The sequence below is a fragment of the Mya arenaria genome, chromosome 14 (genome assembly GCF_026914265.1).
Source record: "Mya arenaria isolate MELC-2E11 chromosome 14, ASM2691426v1".
NCBI lineage: Eukaryota > Metazoa > Mollusca > Bivalvia > Myida > Myidae > Mya > Mya arenaria.
This window is the reverse complement of record NC_069135.1, coordinates 16,719,627-16,732,751: the sequence shown is the minus strand read 5'-3', so window position 1 is coordinate 16,732,751 and position 13,125 is coordinate 16,719,627. Positions and strand designations below refer to the sequence as shown.

The following is a 13,125-nucleotide window of genomic DNA, read 5'->3' as shown; positions in this document are numbered from 1 at the left end:
AAGAGTTGATGCTTAACATTAAATGGCTAATTATGACTACAGGGACTCTAGCAGACATTTTAATCTAAATTTATGACATTAAGATCAAGTGGTGCAAGGAAAACACATGTTATTGACCGTAGTTTTAATCAAACAGTCAATGAAAAACAATCATGATGGGGTTAAACCCACCCTCACACATGTCATAATATTTATAACTTATTGGATAGGCTTTTTCTTTCAATGTCTTGTTTGTATTCAGCTTCATGAAAATGCTGGCATCGGTGAGTCTGTTGTGTCCGATGTTTTACATACACTACGATGGACGTCACACCGCCTGTGTTTCATCATCATCACCATCATTGTGTTCTAGCAGACAGTCCAGTGACGTCAATGGATCAAGTTTCTCTGCAGCTGTTTTGAAAATCTCTCGGAATGATTGTAAAAAGGTCGTGTCTGAAATAACAAAAACAACAACATTTTGGTAATGCGGAAACAAGGTATAAATTTGGATTTATTATAAACAAGTAATTATAACCACAATTTTTTAAGCGAGTTCGAAAATTTGCATTTGCTGAATGATGATGATGATGATGATGATAGGTTTCACTTACGAATTCAGTAATGATGTTGAATTGTCTCAACGGTTGTTTGTGTGAAACATTCCCTCTCCAAGATAGGAAGATATACTTTTATTTATATATTTTTTTTTTCAAATCTGACCTGTAAGGGTGGATCTCAGGACCTTGTCTGCGAATGCCCTGCGGTAAAAGTCAAGGAGCCAACCGGAAGTCTGCGCTTGAAGCTGCGCATGCTCACATACGCTTCTTGTTATGTCCAACATCGCCGACTTAACAAGATCCGTCGTCACTGAGCTAAAACGTGAAAAAGTTCCGTGAATATGTGGATTCCTGAGTATTGATCATACCATAACCAACAGCGCACGTTTCACTTCATCGAACATAGATGAAAGTCGATAAAAGTGCAGAATTATTTTGTTGATAATATTATTTGTTGTTTTTTTTTCGAATAAATTGTCGTTTCTGATCATAGTGTTGCCAATGAAAAGGTGGCTTACGTGTATCTGACAGCATCAATGACGCTGATAATGAGTGCGGGATCCAGGTCCATCAACGTCACTTCTGGTCCCCAGTGACGGGCGGCGAACTCCAGAAAGTCAGACGGTGCAGAGGCGGCGGCCAGGAGAGACGGAAGTGGCTGATCGATCACAGAGAGTACGAGGGTGTCCTCGCCTTGCAGCACAAGAGAGCCAACATGGACTATAATCTAATAATATGTATAAAGCATGAATACATTTTCCCTGTATATGAATTTGATTATATTGTTCAAAACTGAAACAGTCACACTCCTGGATGATAATTATATACGGATGTTAAACATGTATATTTAACTGTTTATGCCAATCTCATTTTCGACTGCCATAACGGCATTGGTTTTTTAATAAGGAACATCTTTTTATGTTGAGAAAATCAGAAAGGTTATCTTAATTAATGGTGAACTGAAACATTATAAGAATGACGAAACCTTGTTTAACACCACCGTTGACGAGTACGCACCTGCGTCCTGACAAACTTTCCAAGAAAGTCTACATCTCTAAACAAATGGCCAGGACTGTCCGCTGTCAATGTCCCACTGTGGTCACTGACTGTTCCTGGCGGTTCACATCGTCTTTCATCAGCATCGCCACGTTTGGAGTCATCATATTGTTCTGTCCCATAATCACTTTTTATTGAAATACGTTCTTTACTCTCCTGGCAACTAGCGCTCTCTGTCGTCCCAGAGAGAGATTGAAGCAGCTCATCCTCGCTACTTGAGTCGCTGTCATCGGGTTGCGCTGTGTGGCTCCGTTGTCGAATTGACTTTCGAACAAGATGGCGGACTATTGCACCGGTAAATGGGTCAGATTGGCCTTCCTTTTCGGCCAAACTTTCTGCATTGTTACTTATATATTTTGATCCTTCCATCGATTCATCTGGTGAGCCGCCAGATACACCAGGTGTCGGAACTTGTTGCGCTATGACGGTATTCTGGCAAGTTTCATTTTGCATGAAGCTCTGTTTATCTGGAGACAGCTCTTCCTCTTCAGAAGAGAAATCTTCGCTGTCCGTTCCGCCAGTAGTGTCGTCTGCAAACACGATCCTCTTCTGGTTACTGTTATCGGATGCGCCAGTGTGGTGACTGGCTTTGAGTATTCCCTCTGGTTGCTCGTGGCGCATCTCTGCAATAAGAAGACGTCTTGGTTCTACGCTTGATGTGATACTGGTGCTCGTGCTATTGTCGTCGTCCACGCGAGCGTCTGTGAGATCTGTTCCAGACGATTCCAGTTTCCATTTGGCGATTTTCTGCCTGTAAAATACGCATTCTTGAAATGCTGTACTGACTGATAATGACTGACGGTTAATAGTACTAAGTATATGAATAGCTAGTAAAATGTTAAATATAAACACAATTCTTTCTTCTTCCAAATAGTTCGACTTACTGCAGCTGTGGTAGTTTGGCGTAATAGAATATAAACTTGCGTCCCTCGGTGATAACGCCGAGATCTGTCGAAAGTGTCGTCATTGCGGCCTGGACGGCGGGGACTCCCTCCTGGAACACGTACGTGAGTAGACTTTCCTGTCGCTCCATTGCGTCAAGAACATCAGACCTCGGGTCCACATGCGATACTACAGGATATCCGGCTATCAAGTAATGTTAGAATTATTGAGTCACAATACTTGATATAGTACATATACAAACTATAACCGTGTATTGTAAATATTGAACATGACAACAAAACATGGTGCAGTATAATGTGCAACGTTGCCATCTTATGCACCTTAAAAAACAAAAACAAAAACACCAACGGAAATAATTCATCACGCTTCCAGGAATATATATATATACCAAACGAACATGGGTAGATGTTTTATGCGTGATAAGGGGCTGAGACGGTCACCTCGCTCTAGTTTGTTGTCGATATGTTTGACGAGTGTAGCGGCGAGGTTGGCAAGGGTGCGGCACACAGCCCGGCTGAGGTCGGAATCAACTTGGTGCCGTATACTTCCGCGAACCAGAACATCCACCGCCGCCTCCCGTACGGGCGCCTACAGCAAAAATGGTGAGTTTGATTGAAATGCGAGGTAAATACTATCATTTTTGTCATTACGTGTTTGGTACATTTTATAGTTATTCTTCATGAAATGGTGTCATCGCCAAGAAAATTAGTTTTAGCACAGACAGAGTTACCTTTTGCCCTGGTGCCGGGCAGTATAACGCAAGCCGGGCGAGTATGTCCGCACCGTTCCTTTGTACCTTAACCGCCTCCCCATGGGCAGCCATAGATCCTAACACGGCCGCTGCGGTCCCGTACCTGGCCATAAAGGGGAAATTGGCGGGAAAATGGCTGAACGTTCTCAGAAGGTCTAACAATAGCGCGACGGATGCTACTGGCTCCTGAAAACGGTTGAAAAATATTGCCGATCAACAAGCATGAACGATTAAATAAATAAAAGGGTTAATGCAAGAATGGGGCGGACGGATGAATGAATTCATTATTTGAATAACTGTTGACTCAGTATAAAAACCACAATCTTTTACCATGCTGTATTTGAGGAGGACAGTCAGAAGGCGGACTGCGGGTGCGTGACAGGCAAGCTGACCTTTCGGGACGGGACGACGGATGGCCGGCATTTCCCGTAGAAATTCCAGGTAATCCTCGTGACAATCATCTACCGTGTCCTGTCAGGGGAGAAGGTGGTGATGTTGAAGTGCATGTTCTAATATCGTATCGTATCTTTCATGTATCTATCTCCTCCTATTTTAGACGTATTTAAGCAAGTTTTATAGAATTTATTACTAGACAAACACGAGCAGCATCTACAGTGATAACAAAAACAACGATGGTATTAACAATTTTACTTACTGTGAAAAGCCGGAATATATCATCCAACAGTTTTGGAGTGACAACTGCGTCCGTGGACATGCGCAGCTGTTGAGTGAACCTGCTGGCAGCCAGGACGCTGATCTTCTCGGGAGCGTCTAGCGTCCTCAACTGCTCTGCTTCCGATTCCGGTAGGACGCGGCAGCTGTCCTCGAGCAACTCCCACTCCTGGCCAACACCGTCGTCCGTCTTTTCCTGTGGTTGTGATTCATGTAGGTCTACCTTAGAGGTGGGCGGAGCTTGGTCGGTTACTACTTTTTTGGTCTGAAAATATATATAATATTCGCCAATTCCATGCGAAAGTAGCAGCGTAAACTGTGGAAGGGGATCTGATTTTCTTCAGTACTCAAAGTAGCTTTGAAGATTTGTTGTTTTTTGAGAAAAGAAATTATCACCTTTACCAAAGGTCATTCCAAACGTATTGTGAACGGTTTTTAGATGACATAAATACAAGTTTATAATTGAATCCGGCTTTTAAACCAATATAGTTACGCATTTAATCTGTATTTTATTCTACCGCGGATGATGCTCTGGCTGGCTTGGGGGGAGGTCTGTCGGGGATGACGTTGCCAGGAGTCCGTGGCAACTTCCGTCGGGGTCGCACCACCGGGCCGACTACGAATTCCAGTTTACGTCCGGCTATATGAAGTATTAGACCTAAACGGAAATAAATATTCTGCATGCATGATGTTTAGAAGTTTAATATATGTGTGTGTGTGTGTGTGTGTGTGTGTGTGTGTGCGCGCGCGCGCCTGTGTGTGTGCGTGCGTTTTTGTTTGTTTGGCCTTGACCATTAAGTAGTCCCTTGCCAATCTTTGGCAATATATCATACTAATATGTAGTCATTGAGTATTACATCACCGTGTCTTATATGTAAACGTACCGGTACATACCGTCGACCATGTTTATTTCCCCCGCCAGCTCATCTTCTCTGTTATCCACAAGTGGCAGGTCGGAGTTGTCGGCCGCAAGGACACAGCCGCCGCTCCCCTGGATCTCCATCCGCACAAGCGGTACACGGACACTTTCCCGCTCTCGGTCCGACACAAGAACGCCACCTTTGTCCAGCCCTCAAATAGTGATACAAGACGGATATATGGGATTGAACACATCTTGCATTTTAATGCACCCCGAATTGCTTGCCCTGTCAAAACCCAGGCCCCGATTTCTCGAAACTTCTTAAGTCCGTTATAACAGGATTAAGCTTAACTCACTATTTTTGGTTAACAATAAATTGCGTAATATTAACTTCTTTAAGAGTTTTTATACTTTGGATAGGAATTATCATTACGAAAAGCACATTAAACCATTTTTCATTTATCAAAAATCAATTTAAGTATGTATTTTGGCTAATTAAAATAAGCTACTTAAGCCTGTTAAGCTTAAGAAGTTTCGAGAAACTGGGGCCAGAACTATATCTAGATACGGTTCCAGATATATCCATTCAATGTCAAATAGAATTGTAAGTTAGAGATCAAAGGCATGTTAGCCGTTTTTTCTCTTACGCTCCATAATTCTGCAATTGCTGAAAATTGAAAATGCGTCAACAGTCCGGGGCGTGTCTTCATAAAAGTACATAAATTCTCATCCGCTAGATGACTTTCGAAATATTGAATCGTAAACCATGCGGGGACCTTTTCTTCGTTTTTAATAAAGATTTGAAGAGTATATAATGGACAGAGGATTTAGAACGTACACGAACATAATTGATATCAAACTTTGCCATAATCCCTTTGATGAGTGACAAGTTCATGTCAAAACTGGACAACATATTATATAATACAAATATAATATCAGATGGGCAGACTGACATTATGTTCTTACTGAATATCGCAGATTTCTAGTACATGTATACCAATGTTTACATCTGACTCAGTGTTGTGGTGTAACATGACAGCGTTTTCTTTTCTCGACTCAATCTTAATTAAGTACATCTTATAATTAAACAAAAGTTAAGGTATACCTATGAAGAATTCACCACTGCCCTTGACGGTTACATGTTGTTTTTCCGTGAGGTCTTTGACAGAAATAGTCCGGTTTGTTTCGTGATAATCCATGTTATATTTTACTTCATATACGCGACATATTTTATTCTATTTTAGTTCCTCGTTTTACTCGTTAACTTCACCTGATGGGAATGATACGTGTTTGCAATATCGTTATCAGTATTATGTTTATGATATGTGGGTAGTCTTATGTACAATTCAAACGTGACTCAATGCAGGGTGATAAGATGAAAGAGTATCGCCTATTAGTGGTGTGTAGTTAGTGTTCATTATCTGTCGGAGTGGCTGGAGACGTAAAGAAAACCAAGACTGCCATAGTAGTATCTTTGAATTTTTAACGTTTTAGTTTTTACTATGGCACACGTGTGGCTAGCACAAGCAATATTCTGTTATCAATTTTAATAAAACAACGCCATGTAACGACAGCAAGACACAGTGCAAAGCTCGAACCCTTGACCCAGTAGTATAAAAATGACCTTCAGTCAGATATGGCCCGGTTCTGCACATCGCCATGATAAGATAATATGTCCCGAGTTTCATTAATCAGTGTGTGTATACCACGTGTTAAATTGCGTCATAAATGCTACGTCAGAAGGCAATATTTTGATTTGAAGACTTCACTTTTTCTTCACCATTTTATATCAAACATAGCGCAGTCTACGCCGCTTACGGAGCCCTACCTTCGGTATTTTACCAGAATTTGATTGCGAGTTTAGTTTCTTAAAACACTTCGACAAACCTTTTCACAATACGGCCGTCGTACGGAGCACTGTCAAAACATTATTTTGGAAACATATTTGTCGAAGTGTTTGATGAAACTAATGACCTCATAAAATTTCGGAAATAAAACAAATGCGGGGCTCTGCGGCATAGACTGCCCTTTGTTCCATTTAAAATGGTTTTGTAAATGAAAAGTTATCTTTGATTTAAGTCTTCATTTTAAGCAAATTTTTGCCTTCCGACGTAGCATATATGACGTAATTTATCACGTGGTATACACAAATTTACTGTTAATGTTCTTTAAGTTTCCTGAACAGCTGGCCAAACTTTCAAAAAAATATTAATATTAAACTCAACAGGTTTTCGAGTCACATTTAAATTAGCCAAACCAATTATTTTTGATATATAATATCAAAACATAGTGCAACATGATTGCCCTTTCAAATAACCTTTCACAATTTAATACTCCCATTTTTTCTCCATTATACCTTAGTTTGACTGTTTTAAGGGACTTACCATTTATAATTATATTAAGTACAGATTGTTTGAGAAAATGAGACCAGAGATATAAAAGACTTATACACTTGACCTAGTATTTACACATTGACTAGAACTCCGCGAGTCAGATGTGTCGCCTGACGAATTATTTACTGTCGACATTATAGCTGTTAGATTGGCATTTTATTCATTTATAGACAATGATGTTGCCATTTAACTTTCAAGTGTAGGTGGCATTTGAACCCTCAATCAGATATACCTACAGAATAAGTTTCAGGTTGAAACCTCCTATAGTTTACGAGATATGCCACGGACAAAACCTAAGCAAGAAAATTAACAAACGGCAATAACTTTAAAAATATGGCAGCAAGAGTAACGGTTCTTGTGCACTGCACTTGCCCTCAATGAGATCTATCTAGCTATGAAGTTTCAAGTTGATACCTCTTATATTCTTCAAGATATGCCCCGGACAAAACTTTAAGCATGAAAATTTACAAAGGGCAATAATTTTAAAACTAAGAAAGCAAGAGTTACTGTTATTGTGCACTGCACTTGCCCTCAATGAGATCTATCTAGCTATGAAGTTTCAAGTTAATACCTCTTATATTCTTCAAGATATGCCACGGACAAAACTTTAAGCATGAAAATTTACAAAGGGCAATAACTTTAAAACTAAGAAAGCAAGAGTTACTGTTATTCTGCACTGCACTTGCCCTCAATGAGATCTATCTAGCTATGAAGTTTCAAGTTGATACCTCTTATATTCTTCAAGATATGCCCCGGACAAAACTTTAAGCATGAAAATTAACAAAGGGCAATAACTTTAAAACTAAGAAAGCAAGAGTTACTGTTATTGAGCACTGCATTTGCCCTCCATGAGATCTATCTACATATGAAGTTTCAAGTTGATAACTCTAATATTGTACAAGATATGCCCCGGACAAAACTTTAAGCATGAAAAATAACAAAGGGCAATAACTCTAAAAAATATGGAAGCAAGAGCAACAGTTCTTGTGCACTGCACTTGCCCTCAATTAGATCTATGTACATATGAAGTTTCAAGTTGATACCACTAATAGTTTAGGAGATATACCCCAGACAAGCGAAAATGGGACGCTGACGCTGACGCCGCCGCCACCGCCGCCGACAAAAGTAACCCCTATATGTCGTCTTTTCAGGCGACACAAAAATGGGCAAAGGGATCTGCACATCACCTTGGTGCTAGAGAAGTGATCAGTTCATTTCATAAACAACAATGAGTGAAGGAAAATTAAAGCACAACAAAAAAGGCACCAATACACGACCGTCCGTTTCCTTGACCCAGTTACGTTAAACCATAGGTTCTATAAGTTGAATATGTAACCAATTAACGTTTCATTATAATCTGTCCAGTTGTGAATTTGACAAGGGGACGTCATGAAGCAAAGACTCACTCACTTGACCTTGTAGTGAACCCCTGAACTTGACCCGGCAGGGGCCAACACCTGATTTGCATGTCATTTTTTAGAAGTTTGACAAGTAACCAAAGGTGCATCGATCGATTCAAGAAACAATTTTATTTAACATGTATAACATGTTCATACATGTACACATTGCTTTACCAGTCTTCATTCAAGCCCTATCCGGAGCCTCCTCGCATGCATGTACACAAAGTGACCTTACAATGTCATTGTGTAGTCACTTATGTCATTCAAAAGATAAAATTGACCTAACGAAAGCCAATCCGATACTATTTCTGACCTTGAAATTCCATAGAGGCACCTTTGAAACTTTTATGACCTTGAGCATTGCGGGAGGCAACTCCCGTGTTATTGTGACCTTGATCTAGCTGAAGGGAACTTCCAAGGTAATTACATGTATGAGCTTCATTGGCCTAGGAGACATCCAATGTGAAGTTAACATTGCCGATATGCTCATTGATGCTATAGTGACCTTGACCTTCCCGGGATAGTAGCATGGTTCTGCATGTTATCCTCCTTAGAACATAGAGCATTTAACCAAAAGTGATATGGCAGGACAAGAAAACATAAGACATGATAGCATTTGTACAGTATGCTTCTAGTTTCACTGAAACTGTTTGTGAAAGGAGACTAAAAATGTTGGTACACTGAATAAAAAGAACATGCTATGTTAAGTTAACTCAAATTTCTTCAATCTATACTTCACAAGAGATGTAAGACAGAAAGATGGTTTCTCATTACATTATAGTGATTATACACATTGCTTTGGAAACAATTCAATATACAAGCAACATTTTTGTTAAAATATACATTAAACAGTTTTTATTCTCTCTCTCGCATTAACACATTTCAATAATCATACTGCATTAGGTCTTCTTGTCTGAGAGCTTCTTTGTCTGAATGAGGGGTATGTTTCCAGGCGGAGCCACAAAGTAATCCTCCTCTATCTTCGAGGCGTTCTGCAGCACATCTTCCCTACACCCACCCTCACTCACAACATCATCTTGCAGGGCCAGCTCCTGGTCCTCCAACATAGAGAACATTGGCTCCACCCCAGCAGTGTCCACCACTGACAGCTGCCCCGCATACTCAATGGCGCTCCTCAATCGCTCCACACCTTCCACATTATTGAAATCAACGAGAGACAATCGCTCAAGGTGGGCTATCATTTCACTGTCAAGTTCAGGGACTTTCGGCAAGGAGGCCGGGTCAATTTCTCGCCATTGGGGCTCACTGGGCACCTTAGTGCTGAAGCACTTTGCACTCAACAGTTTACAGCACTCAACAGACTTGTTTTTTAATGTGTGTCTGCCAGATCCGAGCATTACTCTACCACATAAAGGTATCAACAACGCCATTACTGCACAGAATTTGCTCTTAAAATATTAAGTAAATACCAGAAAATGAAATCAAGAAGTTAGACAATATGGTGTCAATATCACAAGCTCCAAGTAACAATAAACACACACACAAACAAATGTTGACACTAAGTGTTATTAGCAAATAAACTAGTCCCAATTTTAGGACCCCAGATCCTCCTTATCTATAGACTCAGACTGTCTCATTTGCTCTCTTAGTTCCTTCTTCCGGGCTTCAATCAGCTCATCAAAGTCCTGAAATAGTAGCAAAATAACAGGTTGAGTTCTTCTGATTAATATGGTACCTGAGGAGGTTTTTAACTTGACAAACATGTCTAGCTTAGACATTTAAAGTCAATCCCAGTTAAGAAGCGGACATAACTTGAAAACAGCCTGCACTATTGGGAGGAAAGTTTACTATGAAGTAATATTGAACTTTACATTGAACATTCACTAGACATAAATGTATAGGTAAATAATTGTGTTGCAGCATATTCTGCTGAAAAACAACCCGACTGTAATACATGTATCAGAAAATTGTGTTCAAATGTGCTTAAAAAAAGTTCTTCATTAATGTCACATGTACATTTTAATACTTATGTCAGTTTTGTGTCCATCAATTGACAATATGGCCAATTCACATTCTATTAGATCAGACGGTTGATAAGGTCTACAGGAAATCAATGAACTATTCATAATTAATATAGGCAAATCCTGAATGTTTCTTACTTCGAGAGGTCTGTAGTAGAGGTGCACACACTGGGCTCCAGACAACATGGTCAAGAGGGAGATGGACAAAGTGGTAAGGTATCGACCCCATGTCACTCCAGCCGGCATCTCTCTTCTGTTATATTTATAAAGAGCTACACAAATACTAGCAGTATAACATAGACTGAGGGCACAATTTAAACCTTTTGTTTCTGAAATAACTCTCTGGAAATTTAATCATACTGTGGTATAAGATTGCATACTCAAACATATAGACTTATATATATTATATATATCAACATATAAAAACAAAAATAAACTTAATGCTATAACAAGAGTACCGCTGAGCGATTACCAATGATCATCTGGGTTTTTATAAGAAGCCAAGCAGGGGCACAACTCAACAATTATCAAAGCAAGTTATTGGCCTTACTACACATGTGTGTATTGTGTCTGGCAACAATACTTGTACCAAATTTCATTCCAATATCTTGAACATTTTTTTTGTTAATGGCTATTGGCTAAAGGTTTTGCTTGACAACGCTCCCAAAGGCGGCAAGGCTACTACAACACCCAGCTCATTGAACAACAGAAGCACAATAAATATATGTTGAAAAAGGTTGCGTATCATTTATGACTACGGTAACTATTAAAAAAATATATTTCTATTCAAACCTAATGGTCAGCGTTTTCTTTTAAGACTTTTTCACGCAGATCCTCCAAATGTATTTGTTTCCAAGCCTCTTTGTCTAAATTTTTTCTTTTGTATACCGCATCTAAAAGATAATTCAAATGATTTTTATATGTATATATTCAGCAAGATGATTTTTCAAAGAACAGTAATAGAATGGTTTTATTTCATATTATATTCCATTTAAGTATTAGTCATTCGATTGTTTTATCTAGATGCTTTCAGAATATGTCTTAGAAAACTGCTTTATATTTTTAATTCCATGCCTATTTTTAAGCATTGCTTTGAACTTTTCACATTGCCTTTATTTTTTTATTTTTTTTTAAATCAAGTATTGCATATATATTTTTCCTTTCTGATTAATTTGTACTGTTTAACCATGTATTGTTAAGCGCTTTTGAGCATTTTTGGAAAGAGCGCTATATAAATGTGGTATATTATTATTTATTATTTTTACATTTCAGAATTTTGTTTATATAACACATCATAATTAAGGAATGAGACTTCCAAATATCATTAACCAACTGCCAAACATCATCAAAACGTTCAAATAAAGACAAACATAAATACATGTACATGTATGTCTGAAAATTACATTACCAGTAATAGACAATTAGTTAAATGTGTTAACTTGTGGCAAGGGATTACTTAGGAAAATTAAATAACAAAACATTGTCTTATAAAACTTTTTTGCAGCAATTTACACAGCAATAATAGACAATGTGTGAAATTTAGGCCACTGAATCCTATGGGATAAGAAAACGGAACTTTGTAAGTTGAAGCTTGCTTATTTTTTTTTTACTAGACAAAGATCGAAAAAATGTCAATTCAAATCTGTGAAATTTTAGCTGCCAAATTACTACATGTAATAAGAAAAACAAAACAATGCATGCTTACAGAAGTTTACTCCGTTAGGGTTCCACTTTATCATAGACCATTCAACAGCTGCTCCGAGAACAAAGAATAATGGCAGCAGTCTGTAAATACCAAAGCGTTCCTTTCCGGGAAAGCTATCCAATATCCGACCCAGAAGACTTCCCCTTGGCATACTTTGAACAGCCTGTTAGAGAAAAATAAGAAAATGTAAAACAATGTCACTCTTAAAAACAGGTCCTGGATTTGGCTGGTTTTTGAAAGAAAACGAGCTCACCTAATATCAAACTACTGTATAAGTTTGAGATACAATCAAAACTGAAGACATCATAATATTCACAAACAATTGTTTACAGACTCACACACAGACGATGGACACAGTGCCATTGCATAAGCTCTTCTAGCCTTTGGCCAGTTGAACTTAAAACAAATATCATGAAATCATTTTTGAGACTTTCAGTCCGTATAATAGTCATATCACATTGCAGGACCAGAACCTGCATACAGTCTACATTACAGGACAGAACCAGTTTTTGCAGGTCCGAAAACTTCATGCACATTTAGAATCATTATGTTGGTTGGATCAAGTAAACATTGGTAAGTTAATTAAATTAAAAACTTCAGACAAATAAGTATTAAAAAACGGATTTCCCCCAAAAAATTATTGCCAGACACCAGGGCTTACAATATACATGGGATGGCGGACCTCGCCATTTATTACCGGCGGGAGCGGAGGTCCGACAAACTTTCATACAGACTGCTTTCATTTGTTGTTAGTGTTATAATTAGCGTTTACCATACACATACTGAATAAAATGAAAATTATCTTATGTGTCTATCGTTATTCTTCAATATTTTTTACTACTGGTATTTTAGAGTACCATGTAAT

At 38.7% G+C, this 13,125-nt stretch overlaps 2 protein-coding genes across 3 annotated transcripts; both read right to left on the bottom strand.

The window, feature by feature from the left end:
• Positions 1 to 109: 109 nt before the first annotated feature.
• On the bottom strand, positions 110 to 6,074 carry LOC128216745 (uncharacterized). Of its 2 annotated transcripts, none has more exons than XM_052923401.1 (12): positions 5,886 to 6,074; positions 4,816 to 4,992; positions 4,440 to 4,579; positions 3,905 to 4,186; positions 3,580 to 3,720; positions 3,229 to 3,435; positions 2,939 to 3,086; positions 2,480 to 2,681; positions 1,557 to 2,346; positions 1,058 to 1,266; positions 703 to 854; positions 110 to 435 (listed from the first exon to the last, which is right to left on the bottom strand). In XM_052923401.1, the coding sequence occupies exons 1-12, from the start codon at positions 5,977 to 5,979 to the stop codon at positions 308 to 310; spliced, it is 2,670 nt and encodes an 889-aa protein (XP_052779361.1). In that variant the 5' UTR covers positions 5,980 to 6,074; the 3' UTR covers positions 110 to 307. The 2 variants fall into 2 exon arrangements, with proteins under 2 accessions (XP_052779361.1, XP_052779362.1); XM_052923402.1 differs by having other exon boundaries at positions 2,480 to 2,666.
• Positions 6,075 to 9,276: 3,202 nt separating this feature from the next.
• LOC128216527 (glutamyl-tRNA(Gln) amidotransferase subunit C, mitochondrial-like) lies at positions 9,277 to 10,810 on the bottom strand. Its single transcript, XM_052923111.1, has 2 exons — positions 10,694 to 10,810; positions 9,277 to 10,219 (listed from the first exon to the last, which is right to left on the bottom strand). Exon 2 carries the CDS (start codon positions 9,962 to 9,964, stop codon positions 9,473 to 9,475), a length of 492 nt encoding a protein of 163 aa, XP_052779071.1. The 5' UTR covers positions 9,965 to 10,219; positions 10,694 to 10,810; the 3' UTR covers positions 9,277 to 9,472.
• Positions 10,811 to 13,125: the final 2,315 nt, after the last annotated feature.

What these genes read in the sequence shown, in the direction of transcription:
- LOC128216745 (XM_052923401.1), bottom strand. Translation starts at nt 5,979, where the DNA reads ATGGATTATCACGAAACAAACCGGACTATTTCTGTCAAAGACCTCACG. An exon ending in GAAAGTTTGTCAGGACGCAG is followed by an intron (nt 1,267 to 1,556) that starts GTGCGTACTCGT and finishes ACATATTATTAG; the next exon opens with ATTATAGTCCATGTTGGCTC. An exon ending in ATTGATGCTGTCAGATACAC is followed by an intron (nt 855 to 1,057) that starts GTAAGCCACCTT and finishes TTCACGTTTTAG; the next exon opens with CTCAGTGACGACGGATCTTG.
- LOC128216527 (XM_052923111.1), bottom strand. Translation starts at nt 9,964, where the DNA reads ATGGCGTTGTTGATACCTTTATGTGGTAGAGTAATGCTCGGATCTGGC.